Here is a 20,238-nt window from a genome sequence, read left to right as displayed (position 1 = left end):
TATTGCTTGACACCAGTGGCATTGTACACATCTGAAGATGATCAGAAGACAAGGGTAACTTTTCGTTAAGACTCCATCTACAATGCAGAGACACAAAAAACTGGAGTTAAAAAAAAGATAAGATGTTACAACTAGATACCATTTGTTTAGAGAGCGTGGAATCATATTTTCACTGGTTTTTGACTGGTGCGGTGTGTGACCTTCCATGTCTCAGCGAGGGTCTGGATGAGTTGGGAGTTTTGAGTGGTTTAGCCCTAAGCTCTTCAGACAGAGATGGATGAGGAGTCAAATTTACTGGCGCAAATATTCTGTTTAGTGTTGCCTTGAGCAGCTGCTGGATATTACTTTGATACACACCGCTGTGCAATAAAAAACTCCTGGTCTCAGGCCTGGTCCTGAACATTTAGACTTTTTTATTTCTCAGAGAGACAGAGAGAGAGATTGAATTATATTTAAATTTTTAATGAGCCACATATCTTCTTTAAAGGAGTAGTTTATCCAGAAAATGAAAACTCATTTGCTGTATCTATTCGTCATGTCAGATTTGATGCCAAACGGCATTGGCAAGTTTGAACACGCGCAATGCAAATGACATCTGATTGCTAAGACGTTGAAGACCATCAATGAATAATGACTAAAATTTCAGTCTATTCCTCAAATACACAGCAAGAATATTTTGTGCTTGTCCTTTTTCAATTTCCTGGTTTGCAGAAGTATAAACTTGTCTTTCATCACAACTGCTTCAGATGGCATACATTTAGCAAACTCTGCGTGAGACACATCATGCCTTGGCTTCTTTTCTCCAGCATATTAAAAATAATAAGAAAGAGAACACAATATCTGACATTCACATTTTCTAAACAAAGTGTTCCCTGGTTTTGGCAAAGGAGGAGTTTTCCATGACTGGAAAGGAAAGTTGGAGTGTATGTTCTGGGCCAAAGGCTGCTGTGGTATTGGGGTGTGGATGGAGCTGTGGTTTCTGTATTCAGGCCAAAGTAGAAGGAGAATAGGTTTCCCAGGGTGTTTTGCGCTTGCATTATGTCCTCCCTGTACTTCTGGCAAAAGACTTCATCACACACACACACACACACACATACACTGTATATATACGTACATAGTCACACATACATAGTCTACTAATAGAAAGTAAGACTCAAGAGCGGAGTCTTTAAAGAGAAAGAAATCTCATGCTCCTCATTCTTTCATCTGCACTTCAGTGCAATTAAGGAGGAAGGAGAAGGAGGAATGAAGAGGCTACTCAGAGGAAGTGGATTCAACTACTTTCATGCACTCAGAAACAGACAGAGAGATGGGGAGAGAAACAGTGTTTGAGTATATCTTGCATATATGGACTTATCTCTGATGATACGGACTTTGAATTTGTGAAAATTTACCTCAAAAGTGACTGATTCGGGACTCTTCATAGGGATAAATTCCTATAGCATACAAAAAATTTGCAACGCTAATAGTCAGATTCGGTAATAAACACACAGCAACACGATGCATTTATCAGTATACAAATGGCGAAATTTTGCATGCAAAAAAAGTCTGTTGTAAATTATTCAACGATGTTTGAGGTACTGCTCACAAAAAAGTAATTTTATAAATAAGCAGCTTATATGTTGGTCAATGCAGCGAATTTGATTGACCCAATTTCGAATTTTAACTTGAACTCAATGCGAAATCTGTGTGGGGAAATCTTTCGCCCTAACAAAATATTCCCGATTGCGTGGGTTGCTATTGAACCAACTGGATTTTGCCAGCAAAAAAAAAAAAAAAAAAAGATAAATATGACCACCTTTAGTATTTGGCCAAAATGACTCACTGGAACGTAACCAGTTCAAGTTTGGTTATTACTGGACCAGCGTAATGGATACGGGATCATATTGGCTACCATCCTATATGTTATTATATAATTTTGGCACTGAATAAGCACAGGGAATCAAAACATGTGAAGAGAAAACGTTCTCCTTATTGTGTTGGACTGTGTCCCGCATCTGGTGGCTGGATGCAGATTATTGCCTTGAGCTGGTGGGCCAGAGAGAATTATGGGAGCTCTCGGAGCAGGAGGTGTAACACAATTTTGATGGGAATTGGATTCTGAGGCTAGGAATCACGCGTGGGTGGGACCACGGCTGCCAAGAGAGGCTGGGGCACAAAAAGAGGGAGGGAATATGAGGAGTGATGGGGAGAGAGCACAACATGAGAGAAAGCAGGAAGGAGAATGGGAACCCAGTGCCGAGAAGGTTTTAGGGAGATTAAAAGCCCAGAGCGAGGGGCTCTTAAGACCATCCTGCTAATTAAATATGTCAAAGCTCATAAAGACGCATTGGGGCCTTTTCCCAGAGCCAAGCTTTACCAAACCCACCTAGTCAGCAAAGCCTTCACATCTTGTCAATAAACATTAGTCTGGGCATCAGTAAAACATCCACAAAATGGATTGGTTTATTAAATGTATTACCAATCCCTTTTTTACTAGTCTCTCTACAGAAAAAATGCACATGCAATTAGTCAATAGTCGACACTACAGGGGAAACTCACACCGCAAGACAACAACACAGACACACATAGATAGGGCAAGGAATCCAGAGAAATCCGCAAAACAAGAGGCCACTGTAGACTGTGGTGACATATTCAACATGCAGGCATGCAAGCTGCATTGAATTCAACTCGGAAAGTTTGAACACTACTTAGAAAGTGATATAACATCACTTGATGTCCCAATTCCAACATGGAAGCTCAGGCCGAAATCTGACAGATTTAAAGGGTGTGTTCACACTTGTTGTTCGGTTCGCTTGGTTTATTTGGTCCAGACCAAAAAAACAAAACATTTAGTCCTTGTCCGCTTAGAGTTCAGATTGGTATTTTTAACACCAAATCTATAAGATAAAGAACCTAAAGGCAAAGGGACACATTCACAACCAGATCTGTTGGCTTTTAAAATAAATGTGTTCATTGGATGTGAGTAGCCTGCATATGATGGTGTTTTGACCAGCTGATAACTAGTGAAGTGCTTATAAAATGTGTGAAGGACTCAAAACATTGGCAGGAATCCCTCCGTCACAAAAACAAATGAAAATCTGCTGCGAGGAGACGCGGTTCTGATGCCTATACCGAACTGTGATGGGGAATATCGCGAATTTGACAAGAAAAAACAGTTATGCATGAGCATTCTGTCTTTTTTTAGGGTCTCATCTTCCTGTTTTTGGTTCGTTTACATTTCTTTGGTCTAAGTTGCATTCATATATCATTTGAACTGCACCAGAGTTCATTTGAAAGCGGACCGAGACCCATCTTTTTTGCGGTATCAGTCCACTTGTTTAGTGCGCACCAGGGTTCAGATGGCAGTGTTCCTGCTTATTCAAATGAACCGCACTAATATAGCAATCACACCAGGGTTTGTTTTCATCGAACCAAACATGCAAAGTATGAACACACCCAAAAAGAGCATGTGCTGTATTGTAAATGTACTCTATTCAATTGTATTTAAAACGTTTCCCATAATCTACTGCAAACGTAATATAAACCACAAAAAAAAAATATATATATTTTTTTCATGTTTTACTCTACAATATAAAATACATCAGTAATACCTCACTCTTGATTTTCTTTAAGTTTTTTATGTCTTAAAAAAGTTGGTTGCTAACAAGTGGCTAAATTAGACTACAGAGGTTGTCTGCGACATTAAACATCATTACAGCAAACAGGTAAACTCGTCTACTCACTAGTCCGCTTTTATAGCCAGTGACCGTTTTACATAAACTGCTTAGGCAAGTCTTACGAGTTAGTAATCTATCTGAAATCTGAATCTGAAAAGTAAGACTGATAAGCCCTAATTAATTGCTAGTAGGTCAGATTAGTTCTCAGACAGAGTCTGAAGTCTTAATGGCTATGTTTATGTAACTGGCCTCAGGTTGCATTTATACTCGCAATCTTGCTCAAACTCAAACTTTCAAATTTTAAATAAAGACCAAAGGTTTAGTGGTAGTGATGTTGAAATTCTGCGATCGTTGTTTGGTTTTTTAAAATCATTATTTACTTCAGACGGTGGGACATTTTACAGTCGGAAACTGAAGATATCAAGTAGGAATGTCCCACATCCGACTTTAAATGAAACCGCTTATAGCCTCTTAACAGGTCAGAGGTCACATGTGTCCTCTGTGGGAGACTTATACTGTATGAGAATGATACTCTCCCAAAATACAGTCTGAATGAGGATAGAGTGAGAAAGAAAGATGAGAGCGGAAAGTCCCCAGGCCTCAATGTCATCTTACTCATTTCACTGTAACAGTGCTCAGCCCAGAGGTGAAGGTCACACAATGGAGGAAGAGTGGGAGAGTGTGCAAAGGAGCAGTGAGGGATGAAGGGAGTAGACATCAGGAGGTAGTGAGCATCTGGTGGAAACATGTTCCTTCGTCTCATGGGCCACACACACACACACACACACACACGTATGTTGCACTTACTGGACTGTCTCAATCTAGTGAGCTGCCAACCTAGAAAGCATGTTGGGCAAACCACTCACTCCTAAATAGTACTATGAGACCCGGACATGCTGCCTAGAAAGGTTCACTTGGTTTTGAGACTTTCATGATCTCATTAAAAAACACACTATAATAAACTAAATGTTCACTGGTTTACAATAAGTTTCACTATGTCAGCGAGACCTCCTGGACAAAGGTTGTGATGGACTTTCTTTAAAGGAGAGGCAGTGTTTATGATGTTGTACCACCATTCAAACCGAGCTTCAGGCAGTACACATGGTGGAGTGAAAGAATCAAGATGTTATGTATGAAACCCTTCGGTCTCCCCCTATGCACATCACTCTCTCTACTCTCCAGACCCACATGGCCTGCATGCTCTCTACAGGGGTCTACATGTGGCCCTCAGGGGCCAATCCATCAGACACAAGCACAAAGGGAGCAAGTCTATCAGCAGGGCAGTGGAGTCAGACCGGACACAGCTGTGAGCATGAGTGTGTAAGTCCACTCTGATTCAAAGCAAGTGAGAGTGCATTCATTACCTGACTTCTGACAAAGCATACTTGCTGCTTTCATCTACCATGGTGGGAGACAGATGCACTCTGGGAGTAAGTAGGCCTCCTCACTCAGGTTACATTTTAATCGCTATTGGTAATTAGGGTTAGGAACAGATCTTATTAAGAGCAGTTCCTTTTTTATGGAACATGATTTATAACATTTAATACAAGATGATGTTTTTAAAATGTCTTCGTGATTTCACTGTGAGCAAAACAAAACAAAACAATTATAAATAAATATGCTCTACTGATATGTCTGCTTCTACTGCAACAGCTGGGGTATATCTCAGATACAAGGGTTGAATGTGTATATTTGTGTGTGGGGTTCATGCATACGTGTACATGCGTGTGGGCAGCATATGCTCTTTCCACACACCTGGCGGGAGTGAAGATTGCTTACATCAGGAGAAAAAAAGCACTGCACCCTCTTTATTTCCATACACTTGTGAACAAAGTAAAACTACACAACCACAGGGCATGCTATTAATATCAGAGAGAGAGAGAGAGAGAGAGAGAGAGAGAGAGAGAGAGAGAGAGAGAGAGAGAGAGAGAGAGAGAGAGAGAGAGAGAGAGAGAGAGAGAGAGTGTTCTGTCACTAATAACTTTTGCTCTCAAATTCTAACCACAATCCCCATTTAAAGCCAAGACAGATATCGGTGCAGTCAATCTAGCATCAGCACTGTTCACATAGCCGCTGCATGCGGCCAACTTTAGAGCTAACATAAAACTCCACACATTCAGAACACATTCAAACTAACACTATATTGAAAATAAATCTAATTAAACTCCAACACCCCAAAAATCCATCCAAATCACTAAAATAGGGAGAGAAAGAGACATGATGGCTTTGGAGAGCTTGTATGGTTTACATTAGCCGACTAGTTTCTGTTCCAAACCTGCTACCCCAAAAGTGACTTGTGTACGCGTCCAAATACAAATACTGGGGCAGGAAATTGGCAGAGATTTACTGTAATTATTGAGAGCTGGGCTATAGGGGTTTGGGCCCTGTGACAAATATGATATGATGTTAAATTGAGGCAAGCGATAGCGGCAGAGGCACGGGTAATCCACAGAAAAAGGATTTGAAGGGAGAGAGGCAAACGTCGACGAGCTAGCAGAGGCCTAGCACACAGTAATAGGTTTTCATTACATTGCAATCTCTTTTAAATAATCCTATTCATTTTTCATGAGGTCAATTTTTCCCAGCAGACGAGAGATAGAAGGCCAAATACAGCTCTCAGTGGGCTGTGATCCGTCATGTGATGACAGATTGCACAAGCTTAAAAAAGCTAGCTTAAAAACTGCTTGTGTAGATACAAAAACAAACAGACAAACACAAACTTCACATACTAGATGGGCTCAGAGATTTGGATGCATTGGGGTCTTAGTGAAAGGAAAGGATTTAGACATTTAAGAAGAACAAAAGCAAATTGTGGCAAATCAATCAGAAAAGGGGTGGAGGGATAATTATTTCTTAATTTTCTGTTTCAAATGTGTGAAAGCTTATTGACTCAGCAGCAACTATAACTTGATGTTGTGTGTGTTTGCTGGCACCAGCGATTCTGGGTTTGAAACAATGTGCTATTGTGTGGAAAAATTGGCTTATCTTTTGTCCTGACTACAATGATGTGCAGGGAGCTTTAGCCAATCAGCTTAGAGAAACCAGTGTCACGTCCCACAAAATGTAAGTTTTCACACAAATACAATTTTTGACTGAAATGTTTCTCTCTCTCCGAGGGAGATATTGTTTGGAAAGGATATTGTTTCACAAGAATTCAGATACATTTACAATAAATGCCTAGTGAAAAAAATAAAAAAATCAACTTACCCAAGTCAAAAGATCCTGATATTCTGGTCTTACTAGGGTCAAAAGGATTGGTTATACCAATATGTCATCAACCAGGTCACAATAGTAAGTCTGATTTTTGGTGTAACACGTTTTACATTTTGCTGCCAACTATTAAATGTAGTCAGTGTATTAAGAGGCTACAATTTCCAAGTATAAGTGTAACTTGATCCCATCCCATTAAGATGATCTAATGTGTGTTGGTCTGCCTGACCCCTCTTTGTTTGGAATAATGTTATGTTACTCTGCCTTATTTGGGAAAGATGGCCAACAGTAGTCTTAAGTTATCTCATTTTCTAAATACAATTAAATAAACACTTGGTGGTTCTTCAAGATCTTGACTGTAGCCTATTTCTACTGGGTTTTTTTCCCCCAATACAGTTAATTCATAGTTAGTTTAATTTCTACAAATGGTGCAAACTCTGCTAGATTATAGATACAAGATTTCCATTCCCCTGCCATTCTGTGATCAGCAATCGGCAGATCATGATTTTGGTGATCGGTAATCGGTGATCGGCCCCAAAAATGTTGATCGGAGCTTTTCTAATAAATACTTTCTTCATTTACTCACCTTCATGTTTTTCCACACCTGTATGACTCTTTCTTCTGTGGAACATAACAAAATAATTTGAAAAATGTCATGAAGGTGAGTAAATGATGACATAATTTGAATTTTTGGGTGAACTATCATTCATGTCCGTAGCACAAATGGTGTGACAACATATGTTAAGTGTGATTTTAGACCAATAGGACTTCAGTAGGTGGAGCTACCGAGCACAACAGCAGAAACAGAAACCTGAGCCATCAACAAAATGCAGCAAATGCCAATGATAAAGTATAAAGGTGAAAATAAAGACTACCTGTTGTCTAGCCAAAGTGTATAAAACAAGTGAAACGCATGAATTATGATTGAGAACCGTACCATCTGAAGTGCATTGTACAATGTCCATCCCTTATAAAAAAAATATTTCCTGTTTTTTCTATTCGGCTCATTCCTAAAACAGAATGAGGATAATAGTGTTTTCCAGCTTAACAAATCTAATTATTATTCCAGAGAGAGGGGTAAAACAATACAAAATAGGTCAATGAATAATGGTTCTCAGGAAAGACACTCACTGATCGAGCAAAATGTATTCCTACTCTGCTGGTGCGAACAAAAGCTCAGGAGAATAACACACTTTGGCCTTGGACCTCCACACGAAGATGAAAGACAAGCATTTAGGACAGTTTCTGATCAAAAGAAGCCAGGAATAAAGGACTCTGAGTGGATGTGTTCATCTTGAAGTGCAATTGTACACGGACATAGGGATGAAGTATTTTCTCTGGAGAGGCTGGTATAAGGTTTCAGCGAGAAACGCAGTTATGCTAGTACCTAATTTGCACAGTTCACTCACTGCAACAGTTATTCAGACTGAGCTATTTCTTTGTGTTTTTGTCTATTGAATGATCAAATATATAAGGATTTAAGTAATAGGTTTGGGAATCAGCAGTGGGTTCCTAATTTGATTCAGACTCATAAGTTATTGATTCAATTTGTTTCGATGTAGATTTACTACAAGGCGGGAACTATACAAATAATTTAAAAAAAAAAAGCTCAAACATCCACCAAAGCAAAGCATACATAAAAAAAAAAATGATTTTGGGATTTTAGAAATCAATATCAGAATATTAAATAAATGTCTTTACCCAGCCCTATTTAGAAATGCTTAGTTGTATAAGGTGGTGGTGACAAAGTCAGCCATGGCCAATGACCACCGTAATGGACACCTATACTATAGTTCCAGATGAGTGTCGAGATGAGGTCAGAGAGATAACAAATAGCTCTACATCCATTGTTCCTCCACAAAGTCACATAGGAACTAGCTAAAAGGGTTGTTTTGAATGAGGAAAGTCTTTTGCTGTGTGTCTATTGGAGAAAAGACAAAACACACATACTTACACCATCCCGATAATGAAAGCCAATCAATTGTTGGCATAGTCGACTGCTGCCATCGAAACATTACTTTGCGAGAACCAAATATGGAAAACTAATGAAGTGTAATTGAAATTCTGCTGCATCCAGCATTTTACGAGTGTGAAATATTTCTCATTCAGTGTGTTATGGGAAAAAGCCGAGCTAATAGGGTCATCCTTAGCTAATGTGTGGAAATGTGCTGCACTGTTCAATTCTCATGGTGAGCGTTCAATTTTTAAAGCCGTCGCACCCATCACGCCAGTACAGAAAATGACTCGCAAAAGCGGCCGTCTCATTTCTGTTTTAGTGATCCTCCATTCCTTAGAGGCAGTCATCCAGTGGACCCTCTTTCCTCTCTCACAACGTCTCTCTCTTCTCATCTGCACCTTCAGCACCTCTATAATCTCCTCTCTCGCTCTCATTATTCCTTTTCTTTCCTGTCTCCATCCTGAGGGAGGAAAGGTGGGAGAAGTCTGTCATCGTTCTCCCCTGCGGCTCTTTGCAAAAAAAAAAAAAAAATTAAAATCCCCTTGCTAAGACACATACCAATGGACTCCATTAAACTGTTCTGTGGAGCGGTGCAGAGCCCCCTGTCTGAATATATGCTGCAGGCATGGGTGTCATAAAGCTAGTCTCTCATCTTTTTAGCCAACATTATTGTAGGCAGAATAGAGAGAAGAATAAGGGTTGGGACATGATCTGGAAATTTTACAAACTGGTGTTTGAATCAAAGTTCTGGTCACCCAAGAAGTTATAAAAAAATGCACGTGTGATGCACACACGTTTTCTCAAAAAGTCTGGGTCATAATTCTCCAAAAAAAACCCCCCAAAAAAACCAAAAAAACAATTACAATAAAATAAACTAAAATTTGAATAAAAGAAGTTCAATTATCAATGATGATTCTTATTACATTCACATTGCTTTAGTACACATACTGTATTTTAGTATTACAGTTAAGGAAATAGAGTAATAAAATGTTTTCTTATTAAAAATGAAAATGATAATTTTCTGTATTGATAATTTTCATAGAAAAATGTATGTACACACACACACACACACACACACACACACACACACACACACACACACACACACACACACACACACACACACACACACACACACACACACACAAAGGATTACTTTTTTTCTAAATTGATTTGTTCCTTGTACGTTTTGTGAGAATCATCCAACCGCTTAGCCACTCCAAAACAGTTATTGAATCTTCAATGGACGATGTAAACCGGGACAATTTACTTTATAACCCCCATCAACACTTACAAAAGAACACTGGTGTACTTTCAACATTCTTCATTAATGAAGTTACTGGCCTGCCAACCGGTCAGGAAAACAAATCGCCACTAAAGCAGTCAAATCAGCGCATGCACCGTAATCAAAACAAAGCCATTACCGCAGCTGTAAACCTAAATCTAGCCTACAGGTTTATATCCTCAAGGCTATTCATGCTTCCAAGGGAATCCAGAGTGAAAGTCGGTGGCATATTTCACTCGGTTTTTTTTCCTTTTAATGTGCCTACGCTCAGGTGAATATGAGCGTACACCAAAAAATTTCAATTAAAAAAACTATTCAAACTTTCTATTATTCATGAACTAAAGGGGGCTCTCTTTATTGGTTATGTATTATTAATACCCTAGCGCTCGTATCAAAGACGATCCAATTTCATATCCAGCACTTGGAACCAAATTACAGTAGGCTTTTTATTCATAGTTGAATTGGACCGCGGGTCTCACTCAGGCTGGCCATTGTGCTGTCCACCATAGCTACAGTTGCCACGGTCACCTGAGAGCAGCCCCCATCCGCCCTCATCATATTGAGCTCTTCAATACTTTCACTATTGTTTTGTTTTTTTAAAGCCATCATGTGACACAGATTTGGTCTGTAGCTGTGGCTGATGTATCAGATATAGAGCGCCGCTGATTAGATTTTCAAGGTAATGTTGGAACACGAGAGATTAATTGTGTTACAGTGAGGAGGAACATTGATTCATCCCCCAGCATGCACTTAGACCAGTCAGTCCACATTTCACATTGAAGAGATTGGTAGCACATGGATGGTTTCCCCTCCCCTTAATATGATACATTTTGAATATATACTGTTTTATATATATATGGAATCCACTCAAAGGTACATTATGGAATTAAATTTGTGTCAAAAATATAGAATATACCATTTGAAAGTTTGGGGTCAGTAAGACCTTTTCATTTTTTTCAAAGGCGTCTCTTGTGCTCTCCAAGGCTCCGTTTATTTGATAAAAAAAATCTGTAAAAAACAGTAATATTGTGAAATATTGTTAAGATTTAAAATTACTGCTATCTATTTTAATATGTTTTAAAATGTAATTTATTCAGGCGTGCAGAGAGGGAGCAGCTCCGGTCTAAGAGGAACTGGAGGCCCAACGGAGAGCACCAGAAGGCGGCCCACTCAGAGTAAAGCTCCGTTCACACCAAGGATAACTATAATGATAACAATAAATATATAGTTCTAAACATCTTTGCAATTATTTTATAGGTAGAGAGTCCACACCACAACTATAACGGCACAATGAAACGATATTGTTGGAAACACTTTCAGAACGATGAACCATAAAAACACTGACAGCCAATCAGAATCCATCCAGCTTTAAGAGCTCAAGCTTTCAAAGTGGCAGATGACAAATCTGCAGTGCGTGCTTAGAATCAGGCTTGCCAGGTTTGCATGACAAAACCAGTCCCATCAAGGCCCAAACCATCCGTGATGTATTTTGAAATTATAAAGTAGCACAATTCCTGCCAAAAATATCCCAATCGCTTCAACCCATGGACTAAAGAAACAACCCACGGCAACAGTGTAAAAGTAGCACAATTTCGCAAACAAACTGAGGACTTGGCAACACTGCATAGAATAAACAGAACTGTATTGTCTGCTGGTGTGGATGCTAATAAAGTTATCTTTATAGTTCACGTTCTTGGTTTGAATGGACCGTAAGACATCAGACACACACCACAGATAAAACACACTCATTATCACACGGCGTCCAAAATTTGCACTCGTCAAGCGTCAATGGAAGTCGAGATTAGCTTTAGAGTAAATTAAATTCCGCTTGGGCTGGTACCTTTATAAGAAACAGGTTTAAGTTGAACAATTAATTATCAGCAAAAACAGAACTGCATTTATTTAATAAATAAATTTTAAAAAAAGTAAAAATAGTAGTTTTGTGAAATATAACAATAACTATTTTCTATTTGAATACATTTTAAAATGTATTTTATTCCTGTGATGACAAAGCTGAGCCTTGCTGAATAAAAGTTTTAATTTCTTTCAAAAATAAATTATTGACCTCTAAATTTGTAATGTTAGTGTACACTGTATACTTAATACACGTGTTAACTTATTTGTTAACATATTGGTTACCTTAATTTTAAGATTTATGTTTAAGAGTTTTTTGGTGAGTGTATTCAGAGTTTTTCAAAAATGTTGTACTTTTTGTCATTTATATTGATAGGGCAGTATAGAAATGGTAGGAAATGATGGAGAGAACGCAGACAGAAAAAATGTATGATGAAATTGCACAATAACTTGAATGTCTTACCCAGATCCATGCTCTTAGAAGACTTCACATGATTCTGCTGAACTCCGTCAGTCAAAGAGGTGTCAGCTGAATGAAGACCTGAACTCAGACTAGAAAACACACACACACACACACACACACACACACACACACACACACACACACACACACACACACACACACACACACACACACACACACACACACACACACACACACACACACACACACGCGCACACACACGCACACACACACACACAATGCATTTCTTCAGTATCTCTGTTCAACAGTATTGAGTCACTGCTTATAACAACGAATGGGGATTGCGCGACTACTAATTTTTACTAGTTAGACAGAAAAGTAGGTAGTTGGTCAGTGTTTACCGTATGTAAATCATTCACCATTCCATTTATTATTCTTGCACTGTCATAAACTTTTAAAAAATAGTCATGCCTCACTCACTTATAAAGTTGACACTTGATTAGTTTCAGGATGGTTTTAAAGAATTATGGATTGTGAACACTAAAAATGAACTTGTTTGGCGTATAATTCAAAGCTAATGTTTACATAGCGATACTGGGATACAGTTTGTTGACAGAGGAAGTATCCTCCTGCTTTTACCAGGTATTGACAAAAACTCAAGCCACGTGACCAAGTGGTGTCAAAATGAATCGACTAATCGAGAATCCCTACAAGGAAAAAGAGACGTGTTTGTCAAATTTGGTCCAAGGCAAATCCATGTTACCTCTGCTGGAGCTTCAGGCTGTCCTGTCTATGAGGATTAGTGGTGAAGCCTTCATCACCCCCCTCTTCCATGTGACTGTATCCCCCATTTGAAACTGTGAGAGAATGAGCAAACCACAGAGAGAGAAAAGCAATCATTAGAGCTCTGTGGAAATATTATGCAGGCTCATTTAAGAGGGGTCTGCTGGGGTCAGGCCAGCGATGGAGAGAGGTGACAGTCTGGCTCCAGCGCTGACACAGACCGACAGAGATGGAGACCATTATCAGCTCCAACACACTGCAATCTCCACTCACCTTTAATGAGCTTACAATCCCATGATAATGGGACTGGGGCTTCGGATTGACTTGATTTTTCTCTAAGCTTGGTTAAGCTTGTAAGAATGTGTGTGCGCCTGACAGACAGAGACTGTGGCTCTATAACTAAACATATTTATATAATTACAATTATTGGCATATTTATTCCTATTTTTCATCTTTATCCTTAGTCTTGTTTAATTTTACTATTACTGTTATTTATTAGTTTATTTATATGAAAAAGTCATTTTGTTTGAGATTTATTCTACAATGGTTCATTTTAGAGTATAATATACGGTGCATCCGGAAAGTATTCACAGACTTCTCTTTTCCAGGTGAGTCCAGGACTCTTCCAAGTGAGTCCAGGACTCTTCCAAGAGCTGGCCGTCAGGCCAAACTGAGCGATCGGGGGGAGAAGGGCATTAGGGAGGTGACCAAGAATCCGATGGCCACTTTGATAGAGCTCCAGCGTTTCTCTGTGGAGAGAGGAAAACCTTCCAGAAGAACAACCATCTCTGCAGAATCAGGCCTGTATGGTAGTGGCCAGATGGAAGCCACTCCTTAGTAAAAGGCACATGACAGCCCGTCTGGAATTTGCCAAAAAGCACCCGAAGGACTCTCAGAGCATAAGAAACAAAGATTGAACTCTTCGGCCTGAATGGCAAGCGTCATATCTGAAGGAAACAAGGCACCACTCATTACCTCGCCAATACCATCTCTACAGTGGAGCATGCTGCGGGGATGTTGTTCAGCGGCAGGAACTGGGAGAATAGTCAGGATCGAGGGGAAGACGAATGCAGCAATGTACAGGAATATCCTTGATGTAAACCTGCTCCAGAGAGCGCTGGACCTCAGACTGGGGCGATGGTTCATCTTCAAACAGGACAACGACCCTAAGCACAAAGCCAAGATAACAAAGGAGGGACAACTCTGTGAATGTCCTTGAGTGGCCCAGCCAGAGCCCAGACTTGAACCCGATTAAACATCTCTGGAGAGATCTGAAAATGGCTGTGCACCCATCCAACCTGATGGAGCTTGAGCGGTTCGGCAAGGAGAAACTGTCCCAAAATAGGTGTGCCAAGCTTGTAGCATCATACTCAAAAAGACTTGAGGCTGTAATTGAAGCCAAAGGTGCTTCAACAAAGTATTGAGCAAAGGCTGTGAATTCTTATGTACATGTGATTTTTTTCGTTTTTTATTTTTAATAAATTTGCACAGATTTCAAACAAACTTCTTTCACGTTGTCATTATGGGGAATTGTTTGTAGAATTTTGAGTAAATAATGAATTTAATCCATTTTGGAATAAGGCTGTAACATAAAATGTGGAAAAAGTGAAGCGCTGTGAATACTTTCCGGATGCACTGTATACAGTCAAAAGTTTTTTTTGTTTTTTTTTAACTGTTTTTGAAAGTCTCTTATGTTTATCAAGCCTGCATTTATTTGATGAAAAATGCAGAAAAAAACAGTAATATTGTGAAATATTATTATAATTCAAAACAATGTTTTTCCAATTTAATACACTTTCAATTATATAATTTATTTCTGTGGTGCAAAGCTGAATTTTCATCAGCTATTACTCCAGTCTTCAGGGTCACAAGATCCTTAAAAATAATTCAGTTTTGCATCACATAAATAAATTATATTATTATAATTAAATGCAATTATTAATGGTTGTTATGATTCTTTGCTGAATAAAAACTTAGAAAAGAACAGCATTAGAAAACTGAAAATGGAAAAGAACAGCATTTATTTGTAAAATAAACCTTTTGCAACATTATACATTCATTTTGTCACTTTTGTTCAATTTCTTGTATCCTTGCTGAATAAAAGTATTAATTTCTTTCAATTTTTCATTGATGTAATTTAAAAAAAAATATCACTAAACTTTGAACGGTATTGTAAATAAAGTGCAAAATGCTTAAACCCTATTTTTACTATATGTAAATTCATATATTTAATGCTAAGAAAACCTACTAAACTGAAAATGAGTAACATAGTGATTTGTTAATGAGTCTATATATTTGTTTGTGTGATATATACTGTGTTAGCAGCTTAAAATGATGAAACAAACAGCACAACAGAATGTGTAGACGAGATGAATGAAACAGGAAGTGCAGTTAGCAGGATGATACAGTGATTGTGCACTTGGCTCATGTCTCATTTGCCTAAACAGACTACACACTACTGTTGCCTGTCTCTCTAAAACCACCTGCTGCAGAAAAATACACAATGAGCTGTTTCTGAGAGTGTGTGTGTGTGTATAACTCAAGGACAGTTTATGAGAATTACCCAGAATTCTCATTATCTAGTTGATGTTGTTTTCAACTACCGTATCTAAAGCCCCACATGACAAAGACGTTATTAATGTCTGTTAGGCCAAATAGTGCAGAACCAAAACAAAGGCTGGAGGTCTTTGTATGAGAGCAAACAATGTAGAATCCAAAACAAATGCTTCAGATTCCCAGACACTTAGCGGACGCATTTTATAGACAATCTACAGTGTGAACACAGTCATGAACAGTTCCAGAGATAGACTGACCTCTTGTAACCATTTCCTATATAATTTCCTTTAGTACAGTCAACTGCATATGGCAGCTAACAGATGGTATGCTGGCTGTGAAAAAAAAAAAAAACATATATTAAGTATTTAAACAATTCGATTTAGAAAAACAAAACAAAAAAAACATGCCAATTGTTCATTTTGGTGAACTTTAAAAAAAATAAAAAGAGAAAAGATATTCAATGAAGTTCAATAACATACAAATGTACGATTTTTAACTTCTTCCTGTAGGTTGCTGGGATATGGATAGCACGTTGTTCTCTGTCTTCTTGATGGAGTGTCTGTGTTTTGGCGAAGTGGAGCTGGATATCGGTCCTGACAATCACATAGATCAGAGCGCCCCACCCAGCAGAACTTCATCATTACTCATCAGACTGCACTAGGATGACTGCTTATTAGTATTATATATCTCATCTGTTTGTGTGCTGCACAACTGCTGTAATACATCATGAGCACAGATGCATGCGTGCACGCTTGCACACACACATGAACATCCACACACTTGAGAGATTAACTGATGTTGGAGCGAATGGAAAAAATGGATGTGTATTGCACACGAACACACATTTGCAGCCATACACACTCACGGTTATTTATCTGCTAAAGTGTGGCGTAGCCGGAATGAAATAAGTTGTTCCTTCAGAAGATGATGGATCAATGGCTCTTCCAGCTAAAACAGGGTTATTAATCCTAAACGGTGTGGGCTACCAGACCTCTAGCCTGCAAAAGCAAACCACCTTCTTATGTAAAACATTAACTGAAATAAAAGCCATGTTTCTCTTTGAGAAGGCTGGGTATGAATCTATTACCACAGACACTGGACAGATTTAATATTTCACATCTGCGTACAATATTCATAATGACAGTAAGCGAAACAGAGGAGGCTTTGCTGCATGAGTATTACTATGGGAACATGAGACATTTACTGTTATAAACATATTTTGTGTTAAACAATCTAAATTCTCAGTACAGCAGATGTGGTAATTTAAGTCACATCTTTTAGAATAGTTTTTAGTTAAAAGACAATTGCCTTGGCAAAGTCATCAAATTTCTCTAATTACTGTAGTCTAAATTACTCTACAAAACACATGTGCACTAGCTGAACCTAATACTAATGAAAAATACTGTTTTTTTGTTTTGTTTTTTTACATGATTTGAGCTACAGCAAAAAGCTCAATTTTGTTGGGGATTTGACATATCCCAGATAACACACGTACTTTTAAAGGTCGCTTTACCTGGAAAACATCAATTGTGTCCAAACATCAGATACGAATCTCTAAAAAGCAGTTTTACTGTACATGCATTCTAAATCAGAAACATCTTAAAAGACATTTTCTAAATGTCTATTTAACAAAAAAAAGAAAAGAAAAGATGTCTCCACGATGTACATGTGCTGTTAGGGATTTTACCAAAAAATTTAGATATTTCAGTCTTTTCCCATTCAAGTAGATAGGAACTGGACTAGCATTGTAACTGATGAGGGGAGTAGTCAAGATGGCCGCCGAGTGAGATCCAAGACAGATGTCGCCAAAAATAGCAAGTTTTCAACAGAAGGCATGCAAGGAACTAGAGATAAGTGAACCTTTCAAACAATTATTTGAGTTATTTTTGGAGCTGTGCATATGCGCTAACACATTAACCTGCCCATGCCTTCCAATGAGACACGCAACATATTGTCTTTCCACCTCTTACTTCTTGTTTTCTCTCAGTTTTTTTTCTGAATGTATATATGGATTGGGCAATCATTCGGTACCATGCATAAAATACATAGTATTACCATCTGATACATCACTGCAAGTAGCGGCACAGTGCGTTTTGCTAAGGATAACGAAAAAGGGCAGAGATAAAGCAAATAAACAAAAAATATTCCTAATTTAAAGTTCTCAAAGTTCATCTTCTCATGAAGGCGTTAGAGGGCAGAGAAAAACTCGTCCCACACCAGAGATGGACAGAGTTCAGAAACAGTAATATTCATATCATCCCACACTTCCGCCCTCTCCTCTGCTCCCGGCCCACTGTTATCCAGGGTTATAATTAGAGCGATTCTCTCGAGAAGCACCACTTCAAAAGCAAACACAATACACATACATATTTACGAAATCATTAGCTTTCATTTACAGCTCAAACAACTACCAGTAAATTACTTCCCTCAGCCCAAATGAATATGCCATGCTAAAAAAAATAAAAAAAATTATCTGCACTCTCTTGATGAGGGCATTATGCATTTTAAATTGTTTGTTACGCTATGATGCGAGCGGACCACATTACTGTTGCGCCTGTGGAAACATGGCCCAGATAAAGCGCGCATCAACTTAATGATTTCAAGGTCAGGGGCAAGAGAAACCAACAAACACACAATCACAGCACGAGCCGAGGGCTTGGTTTCCTTTTTTTCCGCTTTCCTTGCTGTCATATTTTCTTTGCTTAGGAGACAACCGTACCTAGAACCACTTCCTGTCAGAAAGGAATATTTTTTGAACTGCATATATTTATGAGCGTGAGAGCATCGGTCTATCAAGGAAATAAACAACGGGCAGAAGGGTGAGGTGTCAGGGAGGGGGAGATATGAAACTGATGCAGCTGATATTGGACTATTTGTTTTATTTCCTAGCATTGTGCTCACTGGGAATCCCAATGAGTACAGTGTGTGCGAAATGCACTCCTATGGAAAAGGCAGCAGACGAGTAAAGCAGGCAGCTCCCTTTTAAGCCCCTCTCTCTCTCTCTCGATCTGCCTGTCTTTAGTTGTGTTGAAATCCTGCAGGAGGAGTGTTGCTCTTTCATGTTCGGTTAAAGGGATGGTCCAAACGACAGGCTATGCACATAGGCATTTCACATGAAAAGAATTGCAAATGTGCCCCAATTCTCAGACGAGTTAAACTTCCAGTTCTTAATACAGCTGTGATAAAAGAGTCTTTCCAGGCATGAAAGAGAGCGAAAGAAAGACAAAGAAAGATAGCGCATGTATGACAAGCACACTGTATCGATAGTGACAGATATTCATGTACAAACATATTTCCAGTATGGCACATGGACAGACTCAGACAATTGCTCTGTTACAAAACCTAGTCAACGGTATTTAAAAAGGCCCTATATAGACTCAAAGACTCAATATAGGCCTTACTATCAATCCAAGAATAAAACTAACATTAAATACTATTACTAACATTATGCCTGCGCTGATAAGACACTGATAAGCTGATAATTATTTTCATGTTATGTTTGATAGTCGATTAATGACCAATAGTATAACAATTTTAGACAATTTTGCCTAAATGTATTTATTTATATTATTTTTCTTATATATTAAAAATAAAACACTAAAATTTAAAATCAGTCATTTTAAACGCTACAAATGAATTTAGGATTCACAACATTACAGTGTAATGTACAGTATGAAAATTAGATATTCATTATTCAATATTAGCCAATAATAGATTTGGAGACTTGCTAGATCACACTGAACTGTTATTCAATTATTAATGTTTTAAAGATTAAATGCATTAGATGATGGCAAAGGGTAATATAAATGTAGAAATGATCATGTTCAAGTAAATATCTATAATTGGCTAATATTTATCCAAAATTTACAGAAATATACAACTGTTCAAAAGTTTGGGGTAGGTACCATGTTTTTGAAAGAAGCTCACCATGCTCAAAAAGGCTACATTTATTTGATCAAAAACACAGTAAATCTAATATTGTGAAAGATTATTACAATTTAAAATAACAGTTTTCTATTTGAATATTTTAAAATGTAATTTATTCCCGTGATGTTTCAGCATCATTCCTCCAGTCTTTAGTGTCACATTATTCTTAAGAAATCATTCTAATATGCTGATTTACAGCACAAAAATCAAAATGTTGAAAACAGTTGTAATGCTTAATATTTTTGATAGGTTCTTTTTCTAAGGATTCTTTGATGAATACAAAGCAAAAAGAGAAAAGAAAAAAAAAGACAATCAGCATTTGTTTTAAATAGAAATCTGTTGTAACAAAACACATATTTACTCTAACTTTTGATCAATTTAATGCTTTTGTCAAGTCGCACATTAGCACGACCATGTTTTGCTTTTCATTCAGTACATGCCATTTTGTGTTCAGATATCAAAAGTACTATTTGTTTTGACCACATTTAAGTCTAAATGAAAAGTCAAACTTTATCAGTCTAGCTGATGAAAAGGCAATCTGCAAGCAAATGCGCTGCAGACGACAGAAATATATTAGCACTAG

The 20,238-nt window shown here is 38.1% G+C and overlaps 1 protein-coding gene across 7 annotated transcripts in view; it reads right to left on the bottom strand.

The window, feature by feature from the left end:
- pard3bb (par-3 family cell polarity regulator beta b) overlaps positions 1–20,238 on the bottom strand; it is a 343,528-nt gene that overhangs the window by 135,567 nt on the left and 187,723 nt on the right. For 5 of the 7 annotated variants that reach the window (XM_077216357.1, XM_077216355.1, XM_077216356.1 and 2 more), the window contains 2 exons: positions 13,153–13,246; positions 12,429–12,517 (listed from right to left, as the gene is read on the bottom strand). The exons of the other annotated variants lie outside the window; for them this stretch is intronic. In XM_077216357.1, coding sequence (XP_077072472.1) covers positions 12,429–12,517; positions 13,153–13,246 — 183 coding nt within the window. The remainder of the gene's footprint in view (positions 1–12,428; positions 12,518–13,152; positions 13,247–20,238) is intronic. 7 annotated transcript variants of the gene reach the window in all.

This window comes from Siphateles boraxobius, unplaced genomic scaffold (assembly GCF_051911475.1).
Source record: "Siphateles boraxobius isolate OS27281-9 unplaced genomic scaffold, OSU_SipBor_1 7, whole genome shotgun sequence".
NCBI classification, from domain to species: Eukaryota; Metazoa; Chordata; class Actinopteri; order Cypriniformes; family Leuciscidae; genus Siphateles; species Siphateles boraxobius.
The sequence above is the reverse complement of the archived record's forward strand: the minus strand, read 5'-3'. Positions and strand labels throughout refer to the sequence as shown.